This window comes from Malurus melanocephalus, unplaced genomic scaffold (assembly GCF_030028575.1).
Source record: "Malurus melanocephalus ecotype Western Australia unplaced genomic scaffold, MMel_1.1 scaffold_80, whole genome shotgun sequence".
Classification (NCBI taxonomy): Eukaryota; Metazoa; Chordata; class Aves; order Passeriformes; family Maluridae; genus Malurus; species Malurus melanocephalus.
In genome coordinates this window covers 2,090,035-2,110,673 of record NW_026623312.1, presented here as the reverse complement: position 1 = coordinate 2,110,673, position 20,639 = coordinate 2,090,035, and the positions used below count along the sequence as shown (strand labels likewise).

Sequence of the window (20,639 nt, the reverse complement as noted above, 5' to 3'; positions counted from 1 at the left end):
TCTGTGAGGATGCAGTTTTCTAGCACAGCCATTATTTCAGAGCTTTCTGTCCTAATCATTGCTGCCAACACCCTATTGAATATTCAAGTTGTGTAAATAAAAAGGGTTTCACTCTCAATTCTCTTTGCTTATTGTGAGGGTTTGTTCTTTCTATTRATCAGAGAAACCATTCTAAAAGAATCATTCAGTTTGGCTGGTTAGTTGGTTTGCTAATTCTGCCCATTTCATTAGATGAACTCTTAGACTCTACTTATAGAAATACTTCCAGGTAAAAATATTACAAGTATTATATACATTTCAAAAGCTTTGTTCTTTTAAAAATTAATAAAGACCCATATGCAGTGAAATGACAGTGTTAATTTATATAGTGATAAATAATCTTTCAGATTACTTTCTGCCTCTTGAGTTAATAACACTGAATATTTCCTTTCCTATTCAACTACATTACTAATTTGAGCACATTACTTTAATACCTGTCAAAATGACAGCATGTAAAACTAACAGAGGAATCTTTCTCAAAAGTTGTCAGCTGGCAAAAATAAGAGGAAGTTCCAGGGAGCAATGATTCTATTTTTTTTTATTATTAAAAATCCTGGCTAGTTCACATTGCATTCTTTCTTAATAGTTGGTCTTATAATGATTTTGAACGGTTGATCAGCAGCTGAGGGCTCAGCTTTCTATTACAGAATGATATGGTCATGTGGGTGCTTTTTAAAAACAAGGACAATTTCATTAACTCAGGAAGAATCCGTCTTCAGCCCAGTGCCATGGAATTGTTGTAGAATTATTGGCTTGGAGGATAAAAATCTTTTAGCAAAGAAACAGTTAAACTAAAAAAGCAAAATCTTAAGCTTTTAAAATCCTTTTTTTTTTTTTGTATTTTAGCAGATACTTTCGTTTACACACATAATAGATCTGTTATCCTAGTTAGCTAGGGGCAAAAAGCCAGAAGTAGTATTGTTCAGACTTTTAAAATTGTTTTATTGAAAACCAAAGTGAAATAAATGCTATTCTCCTTTTGTTGTGGGAGAGCTGTGGTTTCCTCCTAATGGGATTCACAGATTTCATGAATATAAAATCTTCATTATTCATGGAGAGATGTATCAATTGCAACTCCTACATTATACACACAAAACTTTAAAAAAATACAGCAATTCTTTTTTAATATGCAGCAATGTAACTTGAACAAATTATAGTAATTTAACAGAAAAAAAGGGCTACCAAATTTTTCTTAAAGGAAATGATTGGATATTTCCATTCCTCTTAAAATCACAAAACCATAATTTCAAATCTCTAAATGAACCCCTTGTAACATAAAAGAAGAAAAGATACCAATTTGCCAGGTTTTCTGACCAGGCTAATGATAGTTAGCATTTTCTGAAGGTGGAAGGCAAATTGCTGTGATAATTATATTAAAACAAGCCATGGCTCTGTATTCTCATTCTTCTACCTTTGATTAAGAACAGTTTAGCTCAAGAGTATACTTGAAATTGAAGGGTTTATCTCTAGAATATAGGTTATCAGCTCTTTTTCACTTACCTTCAGTAGCAGACTAGCCATGTAAATTAAAAACTTTTGAGTGAAGGATAAAAATGTTTCATTTAAGAGAAGCTGCACTCCTGTTAGGCTAATGACTTGCAGTCTTCACTGAATAGGTATGTATAAATATTTCTAAAACAGGTTTTGTAGAAGGAAAAAAATGATAAATTACATTAAAAATCCACATATTTTCTAAAAAATCTTATTCTTACTTAATATGCAAGTAATTTCTTAACTGACCAATTTTATTTTTAGGGATCATCTATCTTCCTTCCTCTTTCTGGTAGCATAAAATAGTTTGTCTTTTTGTCAGTTGTACTGACCATCAATTTCTGTGCTCTAATAGCTCAGTAAAACTAGAATAGGAAATATATGCTACAATTCATCTGAAAAAGTCATCTGGAATAAGCTACAGGCCTTCAGAAGTATTTTCATGAAAATAAATTATATATTTTTTGAGAAAATAATCTAAAAAAATAGACAGAAAAAAGGAAAAAAAAAAAAAAAAAGAAGAAAGCAATGAATAAGGGCCAACATGATTTATTAACTAAGTTGTGTATCCCTTCACAGCCAGCTTTGTTGGACTCTTCATTTCATTCACACATACTGGTGAATATTGAATTTCGTGGCCTCTGTTTTTCAGTGTAATTTTTTTTGCCTATGTTACCAAGCAATGTCTCCTGCATTTATGTGGCAGCACTGCTGATAACCATTGCAAATTGCACTGCAGTTATAGGAAAGGAATTTTGAAATATGAAAATGTGTGTGAGAACAGTTGCAGGAAGATTATTGTGACACATTGTTCAACCAGTCAAGCTATCACCCAGAAAAAAAAAGTCAATTTTTTAGCTCCTATTTCCTTGTTGATACCCAGCCATTTTCCCCAAGAGTGAAGATTTTAGCTGCCATTATTTAAAGCTGTTTCACTTGTTGTGAAAGCACGAGAAAGAAGTGTACAAAGACATCTTTCAAATGAGTTCTACCAATAAATAATAAAGAGAACATCACACTCTTCCTCCATTTTTTTTTAATATGAAATACAAAATATTTCAAAATTATTTACTAACTAGAAGTAAATAGTATATAGATCAGTTTAAAGGTAGGAATGTATACTACACTGTACTCAGAAAAAGAAGCTTGAAACATGCATTTAAATCTGTTATTTTGATACAGAACATCATTTTATGTCCTTAGGATGCAAGTGAAGTTCTTAGGAATTCTGATGTCAGTGTTTGTGGGAGGAAAGGAAGTATCCTCCAACTGCCCACACCTTTCTCAAGGTACTTGAAATAATTACAGGAAAGGTYCAATTACCCTTTAAAACATTCACTTTCCTAAGCTGTGATAAAAAATACAGAGCTACAATTATAATTTGGTTGGAAGAGCAGACAGTCATGCTCTCTTTCTGCTATGGGGAGCCAACCTAAGGTGAATGGAATATAATCCCTTGTTCTGCTTTCCCTGGAGTTCACCAGGGTGATAAACCAAGAGCTTCCGCACTCCCAAGCAGCACCAACTAACCCACCCTGTGCTGCCACACAGTCACATCAACCTAAAACACAGCCTTGGGCTGCAGCCCCCAGCAGCACAGCACCACTCTGAGCAGGAGAATGGGGAGTTTACAGTTCCACCCTGCTCCCAGAGCACCGGGAAGAGGCAACACGAAGGAATGGAGCTTGGCTCGCTGCCACTGGGAGCACGGCACAGCACGAACACAGGYAGCAACACCGGAATGCAAAGCAGAATTGCCCTCTCTTTCATGATTTTTCCAATTACAAACCTCTAAAATGCCCTGCTTTCGCCTTAAATAACTGACTTTATCTGTTACTGCTTTCAAAAGAAATAGAGGCTCAGAATGGCAACATTTTCTTTTTATGGAATGCGTGACTTGTGTGGTCCCAAGTGCTGCCTGGTGCCTGCACAGACCCACAGACACCCACATACACAAAAACATCTTTGTAGTGTTGACACCCTGTCCTGTGAGTGAGATCACTAGGGAGAAGGGGCCTGGCTGCTTCCAAGTACTTGTTCATGTTGGTATGCAGACAAGTGAGGAATTCCTGTTCAGAACATAGGTATTTAAAAACATTTAGAGTCTACTCTAGATTGCTTTCACACTTTTGTAGATCTGGATCATAGTGTCTCAGATATATCCCATCTGATATAGGAAAGTTCCAACCAAAATATATGCTGTCCTTATGATGATCTCATAGTAAAGTCAGCATTTTTAATGACATTTCCCAACACAATGTCATCTATTTTAAGGCAAAGACCATACTACTCCTGTGGTGTGCATGTTAGATGGTAGGAAAAATGATAAAAAGAAAGGTCATGGCAATAGTAGTTTGAGAAAAAARTGAATGATTGGATTATTTTCATGGTCTGGATCAATAATGCTCTGCATCTACTGAAACACATTGCCTGGAGGCACTTGGATAATCAATGGCATAAAACAGAGGCTGCCTTCACCCAGGCTTGCAGCCTCTCTTGATCTTTCTGGGGAGTACTCTTGAGGCCTCTAATTTATGTCAAGTGCATATCAAAGAAATTCCAAAGAGCCTGGCTCATAAAGAGTGTTTTAGTGGTATCCATTTGAAGTCTACTTACATATGTTCCTTATGTAACTGTGTTTAAGTACTTCCCTCCTAATGCCTGCAATTCTTAGAAAGGCATAAAAGCAACCTGGTACCAGCACAACAGTCAGTACCTTAGAAAAGGAAGTGTGGTYAGAAGGGACAGATCTTCTAACCCTCTCTTTACTGCAAGCTGACAACAGTACAAAGACAAGAATTTCAGCCAACAGGGAATGTAAATAAACCCTTCAGCACCACCAAGAATTCTCTTTAATGATGTGCTGGACACTGACATTTTTAATTTAATAGAGCAGCCATTGGAAAAAATTAGTTCTGCATGATATTGGGGAGAGACAGTTGAGAACACAATTTTGTTCAGTAATTTCTCTGTTCATTTGCAGTGGAAAAAGGGAGTTGGCAGCTCCTAGCTGCCAAAACTCCCTTAAGTGAAGGGTACTTACTTCATTCTGTCTGTGGAGTTATTCTTCCCATCAAGGCTTTGCAAACAAGAAAATAATTCCCAGTGGCAGTCCCACTATTACACTGTTTACTATAACAGAATTCACAAATTTCTTAACATCTTTTAGCTACCATATTTTGAATACTTGCAGATGCACACACACACACTTGCAGGCACACCATCAACAGTGCTTTTCTATCTTCCCTACAGCTTTCTTAAAGAATATTTTGTTTCCCTTTAAGCAGTTGCTTTTCATAACACAAAAGATGGTGCCTACTGCTCTGCAAAGAACTAGAAAAGCATCTACCAGCAATTAGAGGAATATAGACTKTAGCACATGTCTACAAAAACAACATATAGTAAAAATTATGAAGCAGTAAAGCCGATGTATTCAACATAAGATCATCCATTTTCTATAGAAGTTGAAGGCAGGATAAAATTATTGCATTTATTAGATCCTTTTTGATTGTTCAACATTAGCTAAATTCACAAAATACATGTGCAAAAGTGATTAGATGATTCAGGGTCAGGTTTAATTCCCAAGGTCAAGTTACCCTTTTAACATTCTCTAAGTACATAATCTTAGCACAACCCATCAAAGAGATTCACACACACTTTTTGTCTGTTGCCTCTTATAAAACACTAATGTTTAGGAGATTAAGTGGACTCAGCTTTGATAGACAGAGCAATTCTTCCGAAGTGCTCAACCTCCTCTCAAACTGGAAACTGCCTAAGGCTGGCTTTGCAAAAYGTTATTTCTAACTTTATTACTGACCTGGACATTACTATTCCTTGCCATTTGAAATACTGGGTTTTGTCATTGTCTCCTATAGCGGGATGCAAGATAATGGTTTAGAGCATATAGTTTCTTACACTAAAAACTGTTTTTCCACAGGGTGTATCCAATCAGAAATCCACAAGCCTGAGAGATGCTTAAGATGGGCATCACAAGATGGACATCTTGTTGATGATGGCTGGACAAGAAACAATCCCTGCAGGTTTATGTGAGGACTTGAGGTCAGAGACTATGGACCTCCAGTGACTTTTCCTTTAGCTATTTCTGCTGTTCTCCCAAGCTGCTTGATCTCTCTCTAAAYAGGAACATGATTTCTGAAGGCTATTTGCAAGGTCAAGTGGAGATGGACTGCCTTCTCTCTTCTTCTAATGATGAAGTGCTAAAACTTATAGACATTCCTGCTATGCTCCAAGTACAAGCTGTATAATAAGAAAGTATTTTTCCTATTTTTAGCATTATGGTTTTATTAAAATCTTTTCCCCTCTGTTTTCAAAACCATTATACATGARCAAGAGCACAGATATATAGAAAATCACTAAATCACTCTAGAAGTAACACTACAGATTTGTTTTCCTTTTTTTAAAAAACAAAGTGTTCTGTCACAGTTATAACAAGACATATAAACCCCTTTCAGACAAAAACATTGAAAACTGTCAGAGGGCACATTTTACACAAAACTTTTGTGAGCACTTCAGGCTGCAGATGTAACCTAGGGGTGTATTTTGAAAATCTGTGTCAGCRAACATTTATAATGCCCCTTTTAGTTCCCCAGGTACCTTTTCAGCTGCATAGGTGAACACAGCACACCAGAAGAGTTGCTACAGTAGTGAATACCAAACCTTTTTGTGCAGAGAAAAGAAAGTTTTGCTGCCTCCTTCACACACACACACAGGAACACTCACACACACACTCAGAACCAGGCAAAGGCTCCTTACCTGATCACATCTCATCAGTCCCAAGTATCTGAGGGATTTGCTGCGCTGAGCAATCTGGGTGGCTCCACGGTCTGTGATCTCTTTGCACCATCCAACATCCACTGTCTCTATTGTCATGCTGTACCGCCCAATGGCTATCAGAGCTGGAAAGACATTAAAGGCATGAAACACACAGCTCTGGAGATGGCAGGCTCAGTTCCATGCACACACTGAATAATGCTCATAAAGTTTTGGGAAGCAGTCATCATGTATGTTGTAAATGACATTATATTTCATAATTCTGAACTATGTTGAAGCTGTCTCTTCAAATTAGGAGTACACACATGTGCAAACACATATATATACACTGACAAACATATTTTTCCTATATATTTCTCTATTAATCATGATAAATAGACCAATTAGCAGACATATTCTATAAAAATTCTTCCAATTACTTTTTTCAGAAGAATCAAGGACCAATTAATGACATTGAAATAAATATAGAATAGAACCAATTCTACCTCACTTTTCAGAGAAAATGACTGGTTTTATACGACTCACACTTTTGTCCCCAGGACACTAATATTAAAAACACAGCACTGACATTAATAGGGTATTTTCTGAGTCAATAAAACACGGTTTTAGAAAACCATGGCTGCAACCTCATGTCATATATTCTATACCCGTATTCAAAATTCACATTTTTTTCCATTGTTCAAATTGGTAGAGTAAGAACAACAGTATGTCTCACGTTCACAATTTGTCACAAACACTTTTCCAGCAAAAACAAAGGAAGAGTTAAAAAGGTCATAAGGAATTAAAAACTTGAACCTTTACAAAAGGAAAGGAAAGGAAAGAGGATCTGGAAGTTCTGAATGGGCTGAAAAAATGTATGGAGGAGAAACCACAAGGGATCTAAACACGCTGGGAAGGTTTTGTCATGACATGAGAATGACAGAAATGATACAAATCATTAGCACCCTGGTCACCATGGACTATAGCACTTTTCAGAAATATGGACTAAAGAAGTCAACCTGGGATTTATTAACAGACATTTTAGCAGCAAAAATCTCAGCTTAAGAAAAAAGGCCAATGTTTCTGGTGTAGAAGCCAGCCACCTGCATATAATCAAGGGGTAGGATGTTCACAGTTTTTAACTCCAGTTATAAGGCAGCTGTTAAAAAGGAAGCTGAAGGAGTGACTTACTTCAAGTAATGCGTTTATCTTTAAAGAGATGATTTTTCAGCAGCTGTGGGGCTGCTCTGTTTATGCTACATTTCCAAATGTTGGTGGAAATAAAAGGAATTTTGAAGAGCTGGTAACTCTTGATATACAAGATACCAATCTTAGCTAATCAGCATATAACAGATCTAGAAGCAGAGAAAAAAAAAAACAAAAAAAACAAAAACACCTGACCTTCCAGTGGCTCTGCAAAGAACTGTACTGATGGTATACAGCAGAAAGGGTAATTTGATTATTTATAATTATCTAGGTGGACTTGATTAGCAAACAAAATCACCCAAGAGGCCAGAAACATTCTCAAAAGCTGTGGAAGGGGAAGTAGTGCATAATTTTTTCTTGCAGCAGTTTGCCAAAAAGAGCAATATTAACTGAATTTTGTAAGTGACATAATGAACGCATGATAAAACCACCTACAGAGTTTCATTATGGTCTCATTGATTTTTGTAGGATAATACCAACTTACTGGTCTCTTTCCAGCACATCTCTTGAAAAAAAATGTTCTAATTTTGAAAAAATGTACAGCAGAATATAACTTTTGTACTTTTTTCCCCCCAGACATCTTTTAAAATAGCACTATAATAAAAAGTAGGGATWGTCAGAAACTTTCTGCCTACATTTTTAGTATGTAGGAAAAGGTATAGCAATTATAGATTATTGTATCTCCAAACAATAGACTTGAAGTAGTGCAGAAATACTAAAAGCTTTCCATTACATTAGAATATTGTAAATTCAACAATTTTGAAAATTTGCATTTGAACATTTTTGCCACTGTTTGTTACAACCACATTTTGTTATTTTCAGCAGTTCATGTAAAATTCAATAGAGAATACTTTTATGGAAGTCCCATTAAAGATCATCAGAACACACTGACAAAATCTCTCCCAAGATTAGCAGACATCTTTCTGGAAACCCAAATATTATGACAAGATTGTATAACGTCATACTAAAGTCATATACTACTACAGTTCATCTCTCAAACACAGAAAAGTATGCCATTTTAGAACACCATAGTGGCCATATTTTCTGGAAATTTCTATATGTGCAATTGCACCCTCACAAGAACACTCTGGGTCAGTGAAAAGACACGCTATTCAGTCTTGATCAGCATTCAGCTGCGGGAGATAAGGAATGGCCATGAAAACAATATTTTTCCCAAACGCTATCCTCACATGAAAAATGAGGCCAGGGATTTTCTAAATTTGGGTTTATGCCTCTGTACTCCCAAAAGTTGATCTCATCAGTCCTATAGGCCACAAAATACAATATCCATAACATCCTGTGGCAAAGAATCCTGCAGTCCAGCTATTTCCTCTTTCAAAAATGACCTTCCCTTGTGGGAAGGYTTCCTGACTTCTTCAAAGTACTCTGATATGATTGCGAAGCACAACCGCTCTCAACACATCTCTGGACATGTTGTATTTATTCATGTATTCACTAATCACATTCCATTTTATTACTAACTGCYTCTGCACAAACACCAGATTTATTGGTTAATATTTTTCTGATCCTCCCTAAAACATTTTTTTAAAATAGTTCTGCAAGGCAGTCCTGCGGTAGTCAGCCAGGTCTAAGTGAAGGATYAAGCGGTGCAGCTAGGAGCTTGGCTATTTCATCCTCAAGTTCTTTTACTGAGTACACACACATCTCTGCTTGTATGAGCAAAATACTTTAAGCCACAAGTTTCGACTAAAAATGTTTCCTTTGCTCTACAGCTTTTCTTCCTCTCTGCATTTGCCCACAATAACCAAAAGACACTGCTATTCTTCAAAAGCCTGGCAGTAATTTAACAAGGAAGCACACAGCAAAACCTTTACAGACTAAGTTTGGATGCTGTGACTGGAGAACATGTAGCACAATCAGCAGAGAATAGTCAAATATGTGTTTGAACTCTAATGACAGCCAGCCTGACATGGTCAGAGATCAAAGGAAAGAACCTGACACACTGAAATTAAGTAGAAAAGGATACACAAAATCCTCTGTGTAGTTTGAAGATGTTGGCTTTGACATATGAACCTCCCTTTTGTTTTGAATAATTAACATCCAATTCTTTTTTCTCCTTTTTATAGTCCCATTTATTTTGGCAAAAGCAAGATATCATATTTCTTTTTCCAGTGCTACACTTGTGGAACGGAAATCAACTGATGTACAGCTCCTACTCTACAGAAGATGAAGTGTATTGTCTCCAACTAGAATTGGAAAATAACCCCTACAGCCTTGAGCTGTATCAAGCAGAACTGTTTTCTGGTTGTAATGGTACTCCGCTRTAGCTGAAAGGACCAGGTCTGTAGAAAAGGGTAGCGTCTTTCAGATGATCAGCTCCAACAGCTGGGAAAACCAGATAAATTTTGTCCTTAGTGAACTACCACTAAGAGCAAATAGCAAGCTAACCTCACTTCATTTTAAACAGATGTAGTTAAACYGACACAGGTAAATGCACCTGTTACTACAGACAGAAATGTCTGTCAGAGGAAAGGTCCCTGTTCAACAATGCACAACCTGTGAAACCAGCRGCTGCTATGTGGGTGCTGCCATGAAACTTAAGGTTGCTACAACATTAAAATAGCATACATATCATTGGTATAACAACTGGTATTTGGACCACTCTTAATTTAATTTGAAGTTATTTTTATGTCTGGAAAACAATACTCTGGGTTTTGCATATTACCAAATATAACTGGAAATCTGGTGTACTGAACATAATCATGTCAAATTAAAAATATTTTTACTACCATTCACCTACCACACCTACTACACAAAGGGAGCAAAAGTGCTCCCTTGATCAAKAAATCCTATTTCAATTTAACTGAAAATAAGCCCCTGTGAGGTTGAACTGTGTTGCTGTTTTCTTCCTGTTATCACCTAAAATATGCAAATGTGCAAGGCACTGCATTTGGTTAGCCTTCAGTGAGGACTGGACAGAAATGTTTAAAAAAAATTATTATGATTGATATCATCCTTACACCAGGGCATTACACATACATCTGCATTCATGCAAAAACCATTTTATTTATTTCTTTTTCCATTAATGTTAAAAGCACTTAAATGTGCAAGAATTAGAATTTAAATTTTCCAGTCTCTCTAAGGGTTTTACACAGAGGAGAAATCAATCAGTCAGCCAAGGCTTACCAAGTAATAGTCTTCTTACAGAACTTTCCATTTTCTTCTTATTTTAATATGTATATATTAAGCAATCCATACATATAAAGAGTATTTATCTATTAATACCTATATAAGGACAAATAAATTATATTAAATAATATATTGTATTATCTTTTATCATTTAGCCAAAAGCTATTAAGATAGCTTTGACAGTCATCTGCTAGCATGAAAAGCTAGAAGTTTATGAGAGTTAAAACTGCAATAAGCAAATGTAAAAAAATTAGCAACACCCCCCCCCCCCACCCCCCCCCATTTAGGTGTTAAAAAATGGTCTAACTTAGGGGACTTTTAAATATTCTTCTGCTGTTGTTGGTGTTATGGAGTTACTCTCATTTGCCTGAGCTATTTTAAATACAAGTGGACAAAGCCCTGTAGGGAAGAAAATGTTGTACAAGACAGACCAAAATAAGGCAACTTAAACAGTCTTTTCTATCTTTCATTTATGTTGTTCGATTGAGTTAGAAACAAAAGAGAAAGATTAAAAGCATGCAGGTAAATCTGAATGCATTGAAGATTTAGCAGTCAGCAAAATTAGTTTGATATTTCATTTCCAGTGATTTGTGGTTACGAACTTAAAAAATAGCGCACAATTAGACACAAACACTTGACAATTGTAAAATACAGTTGAATATAGACAGTAAACTGCCAACTGATTTTAATATATTATCTACAAATGGAAACATTGCTTAAATATTTTAAAATATCTTCTACAGTACAGAACAGAGTAAGTATTGCTTATACAAAGAAAAATGCATGACTATAAAAACAGGCTTCAGGGCAACAGAATTTTATTCTCCAGAGCAAATCTTGATGCCATAAGAAATAAGCTGGACAATTTTGCCCAGGATATTCACAATGCATGCTTAGCCCATGCACTGATGAGGTTGGTGGTTGCCTGCCATGCAAATTACACAAGTCCTGCAGTCTATCTAATCTGTTGTGTGCAGAGAGGCAGTACAAGCCTAATTCCATTTCCATGTGTCAAAAGGTGTTTAGCTTCTGTAACCACGCACAGCAGCTGAAGAAATCACTGCCTGAGTTCCTGTTAATGTTGCTTACCCAGCAAAGGAATTGTAGCTCACAATTCATATTGTCTCTGCATCAAATGAAAGACTAATTTCATTATACAATGATACATAATACAACATTTTATGCAATTCATGAAATTTGTAAGGGTGTTTTGATGACTAAATAATATCCTGACATAAATCATGCATCAAGCACTGTAGTTCATCTGGTAGCAAATAAGGCTACCATGGGTGTATCAGTCCAAAACTCCAGTTTGTGCTGGTTTCCTAGTAAAAACTCTAAATCTTTGCACATCCAGCTGACAGGTAGTATGACATGGCTTTTAATTCCTTTATAATCAAGACCTCTCAAAAAAAGCTACATTTCAGTGCCACTAGGAAATAGCAAAGCCAGATAGACAGAATCTGTACAAGAACTGGCATTCTACCAGGAAACTCAGCCAATTCCATTTATAGTCATGCACTTAAGTACATTCCTGGTTTTCACTGCAGGTCCCTTGAAATTAAAGTAAAAACATAAATAAAGGACATAGCCCTGAATTTCACTGTTCTCACATTCAAATGTCAATCTTTATTCCCTAACTAAATTCCCATATATTACATCCTTATAATAGGCATACAGGGAAGCAAGGAAGTCCTTTCCCTATGGTACAGAAGTGATGCAAAAGGGAGATTGGACAGTGTTCATTTTAAAATATTTTACACTAGGGGTATATTAATATTTATAGCAAGTGCTCACAAAAGACAGTGCCCAGAAAGGCATGTAAACAAGTAAATACTTCTGCTGTTGTAAATCCTAAAGAAGTATAGAAACAAAGTTGCCCAACCTGAAAACTTTTCCCAGTGGAATGCTGTATCATCTCTCATGATGATAAGCCTGCATTTTAACACACTTGGCGTATTTAGTTTTTTTCCTACTGTCTTCATCTGCCTCAAGCAGCTTGAGGTCTCCTGTGATAATTTTACTGTTGTACCTTTGTACATAAGTGGCTTGGGCAACATTTCTCGAGAATGAAGTACAGAACTGCAATAAAATGCAGAAMGATGGTGTGGCATGACCTCAACAGGAAACCAATCTAACCAGAGGCCTCAAGGAAATGGAGACAGACTGTACCCCTTGAGCAATCCTTTTTTCTCCAAGAATTTAGGAGTTTAGCAAAACCATGACATCTGGTTAAATCTTTCCTTTCTGAAATAATATTTTGACTTAATTTGAGAATATGGTGGCAAACAAATCAACTATATGTTTTACAAAAATGAGCAGTTAAAAAGTGGTAACACATAAATTTATGTATTTCTGGTTTAAGTTTTGAAAATGAAATCTCATTGTTTAAAGTATTTGTTACCTAAAGAACCCCAAGGAAAATCCCTGAAGGCAAGGAAAGTCCCAAGGACTGAAAAGATCTCATGTAAGAAGAAAGATGGTAGACACCACTTATGCAGGAAAAATTGACAACAATGAATTAATCATAAATAGATCTGCARTCTAAATAAAATCTATTTTACTGTAGTCACTCTTAGAGTGACTCTAAGAGTCACTCTGTGACTCTTAAGTAATTTCAGTACCTTTTACTCAATGTATACTGAAATCAAAAAACAAATTTAAAAAAAGCATCCCCCCCAAATCTTCAATACAAGAATGCAAAAAGACCTTAGTACTACAAACTGAAAAACATGCAGCATATTTACTTCTGTCCTGACTATAGACCTCTCATAAAAATATTAAAAAATAACCATTTCAGAAATGGATTGCAGAAGTGGTAGTAGCTGCTGCTTTTAACCCCAAGGTCTTAAGATAAAATAGCTCCTATGGACTAAGCTCTTATAAACCAGCTCAATTTTAACTTTCCTGGGGACACYAAAACATAACGCATTTTCTTCGTGTTATTTTGCACTGAAGTAATTTCCATCATTGTCAGAGACACAGTCTGATTACCAGTGTAAGGCAGCAAGCCTGGCTTCATCCCCAAGAAAATAATGAAGCAAATTTTCCTGAAAGCCACATCTTAAGGACAGAAAGCTCTCTGGGAACAGGCAGCACAAATGTATCAAGTACAAACCAAGCCTTGTCAATCTGATTGCCTTTCTGTCATGAGATAACTGATTCTGTGGGCAGGGATATGTAAACRTTTTTTTTGAATTTTACATCAGGAGAGTATTAAGAAAAGAGGTGCTACAGACTCTTAAAGATGACTTCTTCCTCTTTCAGTCTGCAGACAGAAGCCTTTTTTTATCATTTTGGTCAGGTTAACAAAGACACCAAAAATTACCTGAACCCTTTTAATGAGGAACAAGGAAATAAAAATAGGATCTTTTCAAAACAAAAAATGTGGTTTGGGCTTATTAACATGCACTTAACCTCTGAGAGCTGTAACTCTAAGCTGCTGTTGTAAGCAGAAACTTGGCAGAATTTAGGTATGACAGTCACAAGAGAATGACAGTGAAAACCCAGATCTATAACCCTGAATGATCTGAGGTACATGCAACACATTAACCTAGGGAGGTGGGAAAGAAACAATCTGTTTGGAAATTCCTGAATTGTTTGGATAACTGCTGTATGCACTGCTCCTAAACTTCTGTGAATAGTTTAAAACGGCTGTACCTTGGAGAAATTCAGCAGCTACAGAGACAGTCACAGAAGGCAGAACATCAAATATAGATAGATGTAAAGATCACTCAGTGTTTTGCTGGAACAGTTTAAGATGAACCATCAGAAACTAAAAAACTCACTTTGTATCACTCATTGAAGAAATATACMATTTTAGGCTATTAGATAATAATAGGTATATAATTGTACATACATAATATGTACACATGTATAATACAAAATATTACATATATATCAAAATATCACTTATTAACAGTCCATTCCGGTGAACAGGTTAAATTTGCCAAGTCCAAATTTCACAGAAGAAATAAAAATCATGGATGTTCAGATACTGGTTGTCAAAAAAGAAGAATTTTACTTAGCTCTTAGTCACATGGGATTGTAAGAGAGGGGGTGGAGACAGAAGATGCTTTCCCAGAGAGGGAATTTAACGGTTTAGCCTGTTCAATTGTGGGATCAGTCAAGATTAGAGCGCGCCTCTTTGGAGAATGACAGAAAGTAATCCCTTTTGTACGTTCAGCTTTGTCCTTCTCTCCTAAGGAATCTAGCTACTGTATTCTTCTGATTAATAAACAGTGACTTGGAAAAGCCTCCTCGATGGTCTGCAAATACTTGCTGAGRCAAAGGATGACATCTGTGACAGAGGTCTATACTCATTCTACCAAAGAGAGAAAATGTTGAAAATACAGGTCCTAAGCTCAAGAACAACAGAATAATGCATTTTGCCCTTTTAAAGAGGAGTCATAAATTCATCAGTTTGAAAGAGTACASATCAAAAAGATGGAGAATAACTAATAAATGCATGACAGCATGTTACTTCTGTCATGCACTAAAGAATTTCACACTGTTTGATGGTACAACAATAACCACTTAAATCATGATTCAGTGTAACAACTTCTAAGTTTTGATAAGCTTAGCAGCAAGTAGAGTACAATAGATACAATTTTAGTACATAAAATTGAATGGAATTGAGACAAAAGAGCCAAATAAATACCCACTAGAAGATAAAAACTGATTAGAAAAAATAGAATTTTATGTACACAATCTAACAGTGGAAGAAAATGGCTATTGAAAATTTTGAATTTCATTATGTAACTCCTGATGTATAACTGTTCAATACACAACAGAAGGATAGATATCTGACTCACCAGAACACATAAAAAGTTAAAGGCAATACTTTCACAAAATGCAACAGGCAACAGAACCAAATATACCACAGAACATGAGGCGGCTCATGCACTTCAACAACCATGCAGTACTTTTTAACTCCCAGAAACAAACCCAATGCCTTTTAAAGATATTGATACAGTGTTTAGTGTACTTTAGGAGTACRTCTTATTATTAATAAGAGTTGCACATTTATTTTTCTAACCCAGCCAGTTCATACTCACTCTCTTTACTCAGTCATCTTCCAAAGTGGTAAGTAAAGACTGGAAAATTAGGATGTGTGCAATATGGTTAGAGTTATTGTGTAATCTTGTATATTTGCATGCCTGGGAACTCAGAGCMTGGGCTTGACAGAACAGCACTGAACAGAATGAAAGAACTGCTGTGCACTTCAAGATACTATGGATTATGTTATAAAAAGGCAACTATGTTTGAAAGGGCTCAGCAGAACAGAAAGTGAATGATCTTATGAAATATAACACATTTTGAAAGATAAGAAGAGCAGATAAGAGAATGAAAATTAAAAAAGTGAAACAAGAAAAGATTCCTACACATATATACAGAGACTTGTCTGTATAGCCCACATAAATATATGAATATTTAATAAGATAGAATATTAACTTCTTTATTAAAACTCTTTATAGCCCTGGAATATAATTCTCTTTTTCTTTTTCTCATTTTCTTCTTTTTCCTCAATAAATAATAGCCAAGTTGCCATCAAACTATGCTTTCCACATGCACATCTGTAACACTTTGGCTGTGTAGTGAGCTGCTAAAAATGTGAACAAAAAACTCAATGCAAAACCTCAATATATCTGATAAAGCTTCACACATCCCGAYTGTCAAATTTCTCTGCAAAAGACTTGTGTAACAATAACAGTCCAACAGCGACTTCCCACATTCTTAAGGACCACAGTCTGAAAGCCACTCTTTTAGATGGAAGCGTCAGGAAGTATATAAAGAGAAGGAACAAATTATTCAGCCTCAGATGGTGGTAGAAAAGTCAATATTAGTCTATAACATATTATAGAAATGCTTAGGCTTAATTAGAAAAGCAATCTGAAAAATACCAGTAATAATAGATATTACCCAGCAATGTAACTTATGCTCTATTATGGCATTTCCACAAATGAAAAGAACAACATTCAGACAAAATAGTCCATGTGCACCATGATTGATCTTTCAACTGCTTCTTACCTTTAAGGCACTTTTAATTTTGTTTAGAATGCCTTTATACGCTAATTTTGCCCTCTTTCATTAACAATGCAACTAACAGTAATATGACTGCTACATTAAGAAAGTATCGCTAAAGACATAGAGGTGGTTGGGCTTTACCTAAAAACCTGCGATCAGATTTGGGTCCCTCACTGCAAGAAAGACACTGAGTTTCTGGAGAATATCCAGAGAAGGGAAGAGAGCTGGAAAAGGATCTGGAGCACAGGTCTGATGAGGAGCAGCTGAGTGAGCTGTGGGGGCTCAGCTGGAGAAAAGGAGACTTAAGTGGGACATTATCACTCTGTACAACTCCCTGACAGGAGGGTGAAGCCAGGTGGGGACTGACCTCTTCTCCCAGGTAACAAGGGACAAGATGAGAGGAAACGGCCTCAAGCTGAGACAGGGGAAGTTTAGATTTGATCCTGGGAAAAATTTCTTCCCTAAAAGTGCTGTCAAGCACTGGGAAACACTGCCCAGGGCCGTGGTGGAGACCCCATATACATTTCGGATACCTGGAGGTATCTGAAAGATGTGTAGATGTGGCACTCAGGAACATGGATTAGTGGTGAACTCGGCAAGAATGGTTGGTCTAATGGCTGGAGTCAATGATCTCAAAGGTTTTTTTCCAACCTAAACAATTCTGTGATTCAAATGATRCAGAATATGGACAGCTACAGCTATGGGACAACGTTGCTCTTCCAGCAACAACATTTTACAGACAGGTATCAACCAAGTTAATTACTTGAAGGGTAATACAGTTCAAGTGTAATGGTAACAACGTTTCTGTTTCCAGTGGTGAAGGGAAAAAATCAAGTTGAGCAGGAGAGGGTATGAAGCTAGGATACAGCCAAGATGATATGAGCACAGGCAGTAGTATTTATTTTACAACTTGAAGCTTGTGCAGACTTCTTATCTAATTATGCCTGAGTACATTTGTAGATGAGTGTTTAAGACAGCTCTGGGAATAGCATTTGCTGTTAAAGGCTTTGCAGAGATCAGCAGAAGTGCAAACAATGTATTTTGTCAAGGAGAAATGAATCTTTTGCAAGCAGAGAGGACTGGACAACCATGGAAGAAGGCACGAAGAGGGCTAATGCAACCAACTCCAGGTCCAGATAATCCTTCCAGATGTGCAGCTATCCCTAGCAGAATCACACATGTATTTGCCAAAGTACAGTTTAAGTCATTGTCAAGATGTCACTCTATGTGATTTTTAAAGTAAAGTAAAATAAAGTAAGATTGAAACATGTGTTWTTATAAAGGATCTGTATGTGTTTTACTTTGTTGAAGCCTAAAATTGACATAATGCTYTTCTTAAAATTGATGAGTTAAAATATACTATTGAACTTATCTTTAGAGATATAAAAAGTATCCAAAAAGGACAATAAGATTTGATGCAGTGGCTGACAGACTTCTCTGACTGTTTCCTATTGTGGCAATTGTTGCTCAGGTCTCAGATCACAGCGTGAAGTTACATACAGCATGTGCTGCAACAAATCTACACAATCAGGGAAAGATGAACTGTCAGCCTCAATTTTGCATTTTTCTGTTTTTTTGTCAGCATGTATCACTCCACAGCTCAAAATAAATTAACTTTAACACAGGATTTTGTGTCTGTTAACATAACATATAATATGTTCCAATGCAGTTATATTGTTCTGCTTTGGAAAACAGTCAGAGAACAGTGATGTGACTTGCCATTAAATTCATTATGACTAATGAAACTGAGGTTGTTCATATAGATCAATACAACTGGATACTGAGAGTGAGCACAGCTGACAGGGAGAAATTAAGATAATTTAAAAAGGTTCCATAATGTGAATCATCACAAGATGGCTTGAAAAATAACAAAGGAACGACTTTCAGAGAACTAATTTTGAAGATCCTCCTTGTTTAATATCTGAAATAAATTGTGTGTATTTTTCTATGACAGCTAGAGCTGAGTTTTGATGAAAAAAAAAAAATTATCTGCAATTCCTTAAAGAGTAAGGTGTCAAATATTGACACCTACAAAGCATCTCCACGATGTTTGTAGCTGAATGGTTACACAATCTCTCTTAGAATAATAACACTTCCAGCATTAATCAGCTGTCCTGTACAATGAATAGAATGAAACTTCATAAAATGAGCCAAGTGTTTTCACCTAAGGAACTCTTTAAACAATAATTAGGATGATGAAATGCAAACAAAAAATGCTAGTTCCTAAGGGCTTGAAAAATACTTGTTTTATTAAGTATTTTCCCAGTGTACTTCACATTCAGGCATCTAATCCATTCCCTTAAAAAAAAAAAAGGCCATTTTCTTGGGAACTCTACAGCAAAGCAGTTTAACACAGTGGAACCTTTCCTCTCTAACAAAATCTAAGTGGATCAGAAAATACAGGAGCGTTAATGCCAAGTAGAGCATGTCTAATTATTAACAGTACACATTAAGAAAATGACAAATTTGAAATGTAAGTATGGTTTCAACTGAATAAAAATGCACAGCCATGCTAAAGTAGCTGCTTATCTAAGTTGCATAGTGGGCTTTAATTTTCCTTTTGGCTCTTTAATATAAACACCTTAATAAACACAGAAGCTTTTCCCTTTTATACGATTATGCAAGAATGCAATAGCTTACCTAATACGTTCATTTAGGACACCTTGTTCAAAAGAAAACTAAAAACCAAAATAATGAAGAAATAAYGAAGGTTTTAATGGGCTAGATAAAGAATTGGCATGCACACAGATAACATTCATTTAGAAGRTTTAAAAAACCTCAGTTTTGAATTGAGTGCTAATTTTTCCAAAAAGCAGAACGCCTTAAAACCAAAGAAGACACTGCTTGTTTGCAAATTGGAACATGATGAGTATCCCAAGTACAAGATCAACTGAAGTTGTATATTGAGAACTACACAATTACACAATTCTGCAATAAGTTCAATTTGTGTGTCAGCCATTTCTTTGCATTAGAGATTGTGCTCTCATAGTAGTAACAATTTTTGATACACGAAGTATTTTTCTTTATGACAGTCTAAAAAATAATATTAAATATACATTAGCCATAAATTATAAGCAATGTTTATGTGTATTATCTGTGATAAAGCCAGTGAGGAAGAAGAAAGTCCCTGCTAAATTGTGGATATGACATTAGTCAAAGGTTTTTAATGTCATCACATGTATTCATCTATATTCACTTAATGAACTCATGCTTGCAAAATTAAGCGGAAGTCATCTTACTGATGATCGTGACAGTCACAGAGAAATACATTTTATGTCACACAACCACTGGAAGTTTCAAGTTCTGGTACCTTTACTCATTAATAAAGTTTAAACCAGCAGTCTAAAAACAGTCTGATGAAAAATCTATTTGATCAACACTTGAGTCTTTCAGTCTTTGTTTTGCCACAGAAGTCCTCCCCTCCAACAGTAGTATCATTCAGATAAATGAGTGCCTTTCTTCTGTAAAATATAAGGCAAAATCGTACCTTATTTTCTGTAAAAAACGATCCTTCTGGGAATGATAAAGCAGTCTGTTCTATTATCAGGTAAAAAATTAAGCAAATTTTAGCTTATGGAAAGGATCCAAACAGTCAAACACTATCCAAATGAAGAAGGTATATATGGCATCTTGTTAGAGAGTGGCAAACATTTATCTGTAGCACATCTGCAGCAGTTTCAAAGTCTTTTCTTGATGTGTAAGCAGTCACATAGGCTGAAGAAACAAATTTGCTCCTCTCTGCCGGAAGAATAATTACTTTCAATATTATTTATACTTTCGAGCATAAATTTTAGAATTTTATAGGGAAGAAAACACACTGAATCATTTTCTGTTTCATAACCCAGGAGGGTAAGCAGTTGTGTTAGCATAGTGGTGACCATGAAAGCAAAACTAACTGAAATTTCCGGATACATGATCTCAGCACATAAATTCATTCCTATCTGCCTAATCTTCTG

General features: G+C 35.9%; 1 protein-coding gene across 4 annotated transcripts in view; it reads right to left on the bottom strand.

The window, feature by feature from the left end:
* The window catches only part of FBXL17 (F-box and leucine rich repeat protein 17), a 270,127-nt gene that overhangs the window by 7,656 nt on the left and 241,832 nt on the right, over positions 1–20,639 (bottom strand). For all 4 annotated transcript variants that reach the window (XM_057367532.1, XM_057367533.1, XM_057367530.1 and 1 more), the window contains one exon: positions 6,304–6,446. In XM_057367532.1, the coding sequence (XP_057223515.1) occupies positions 6,308–6,446 (139 nt within the window). In that variant the 3' untranslated portion in view covers positions 6,304–6,307. The remainder of the gene's footprint in view (positions 1–6,303; positions 6,447–20,639) is intronic.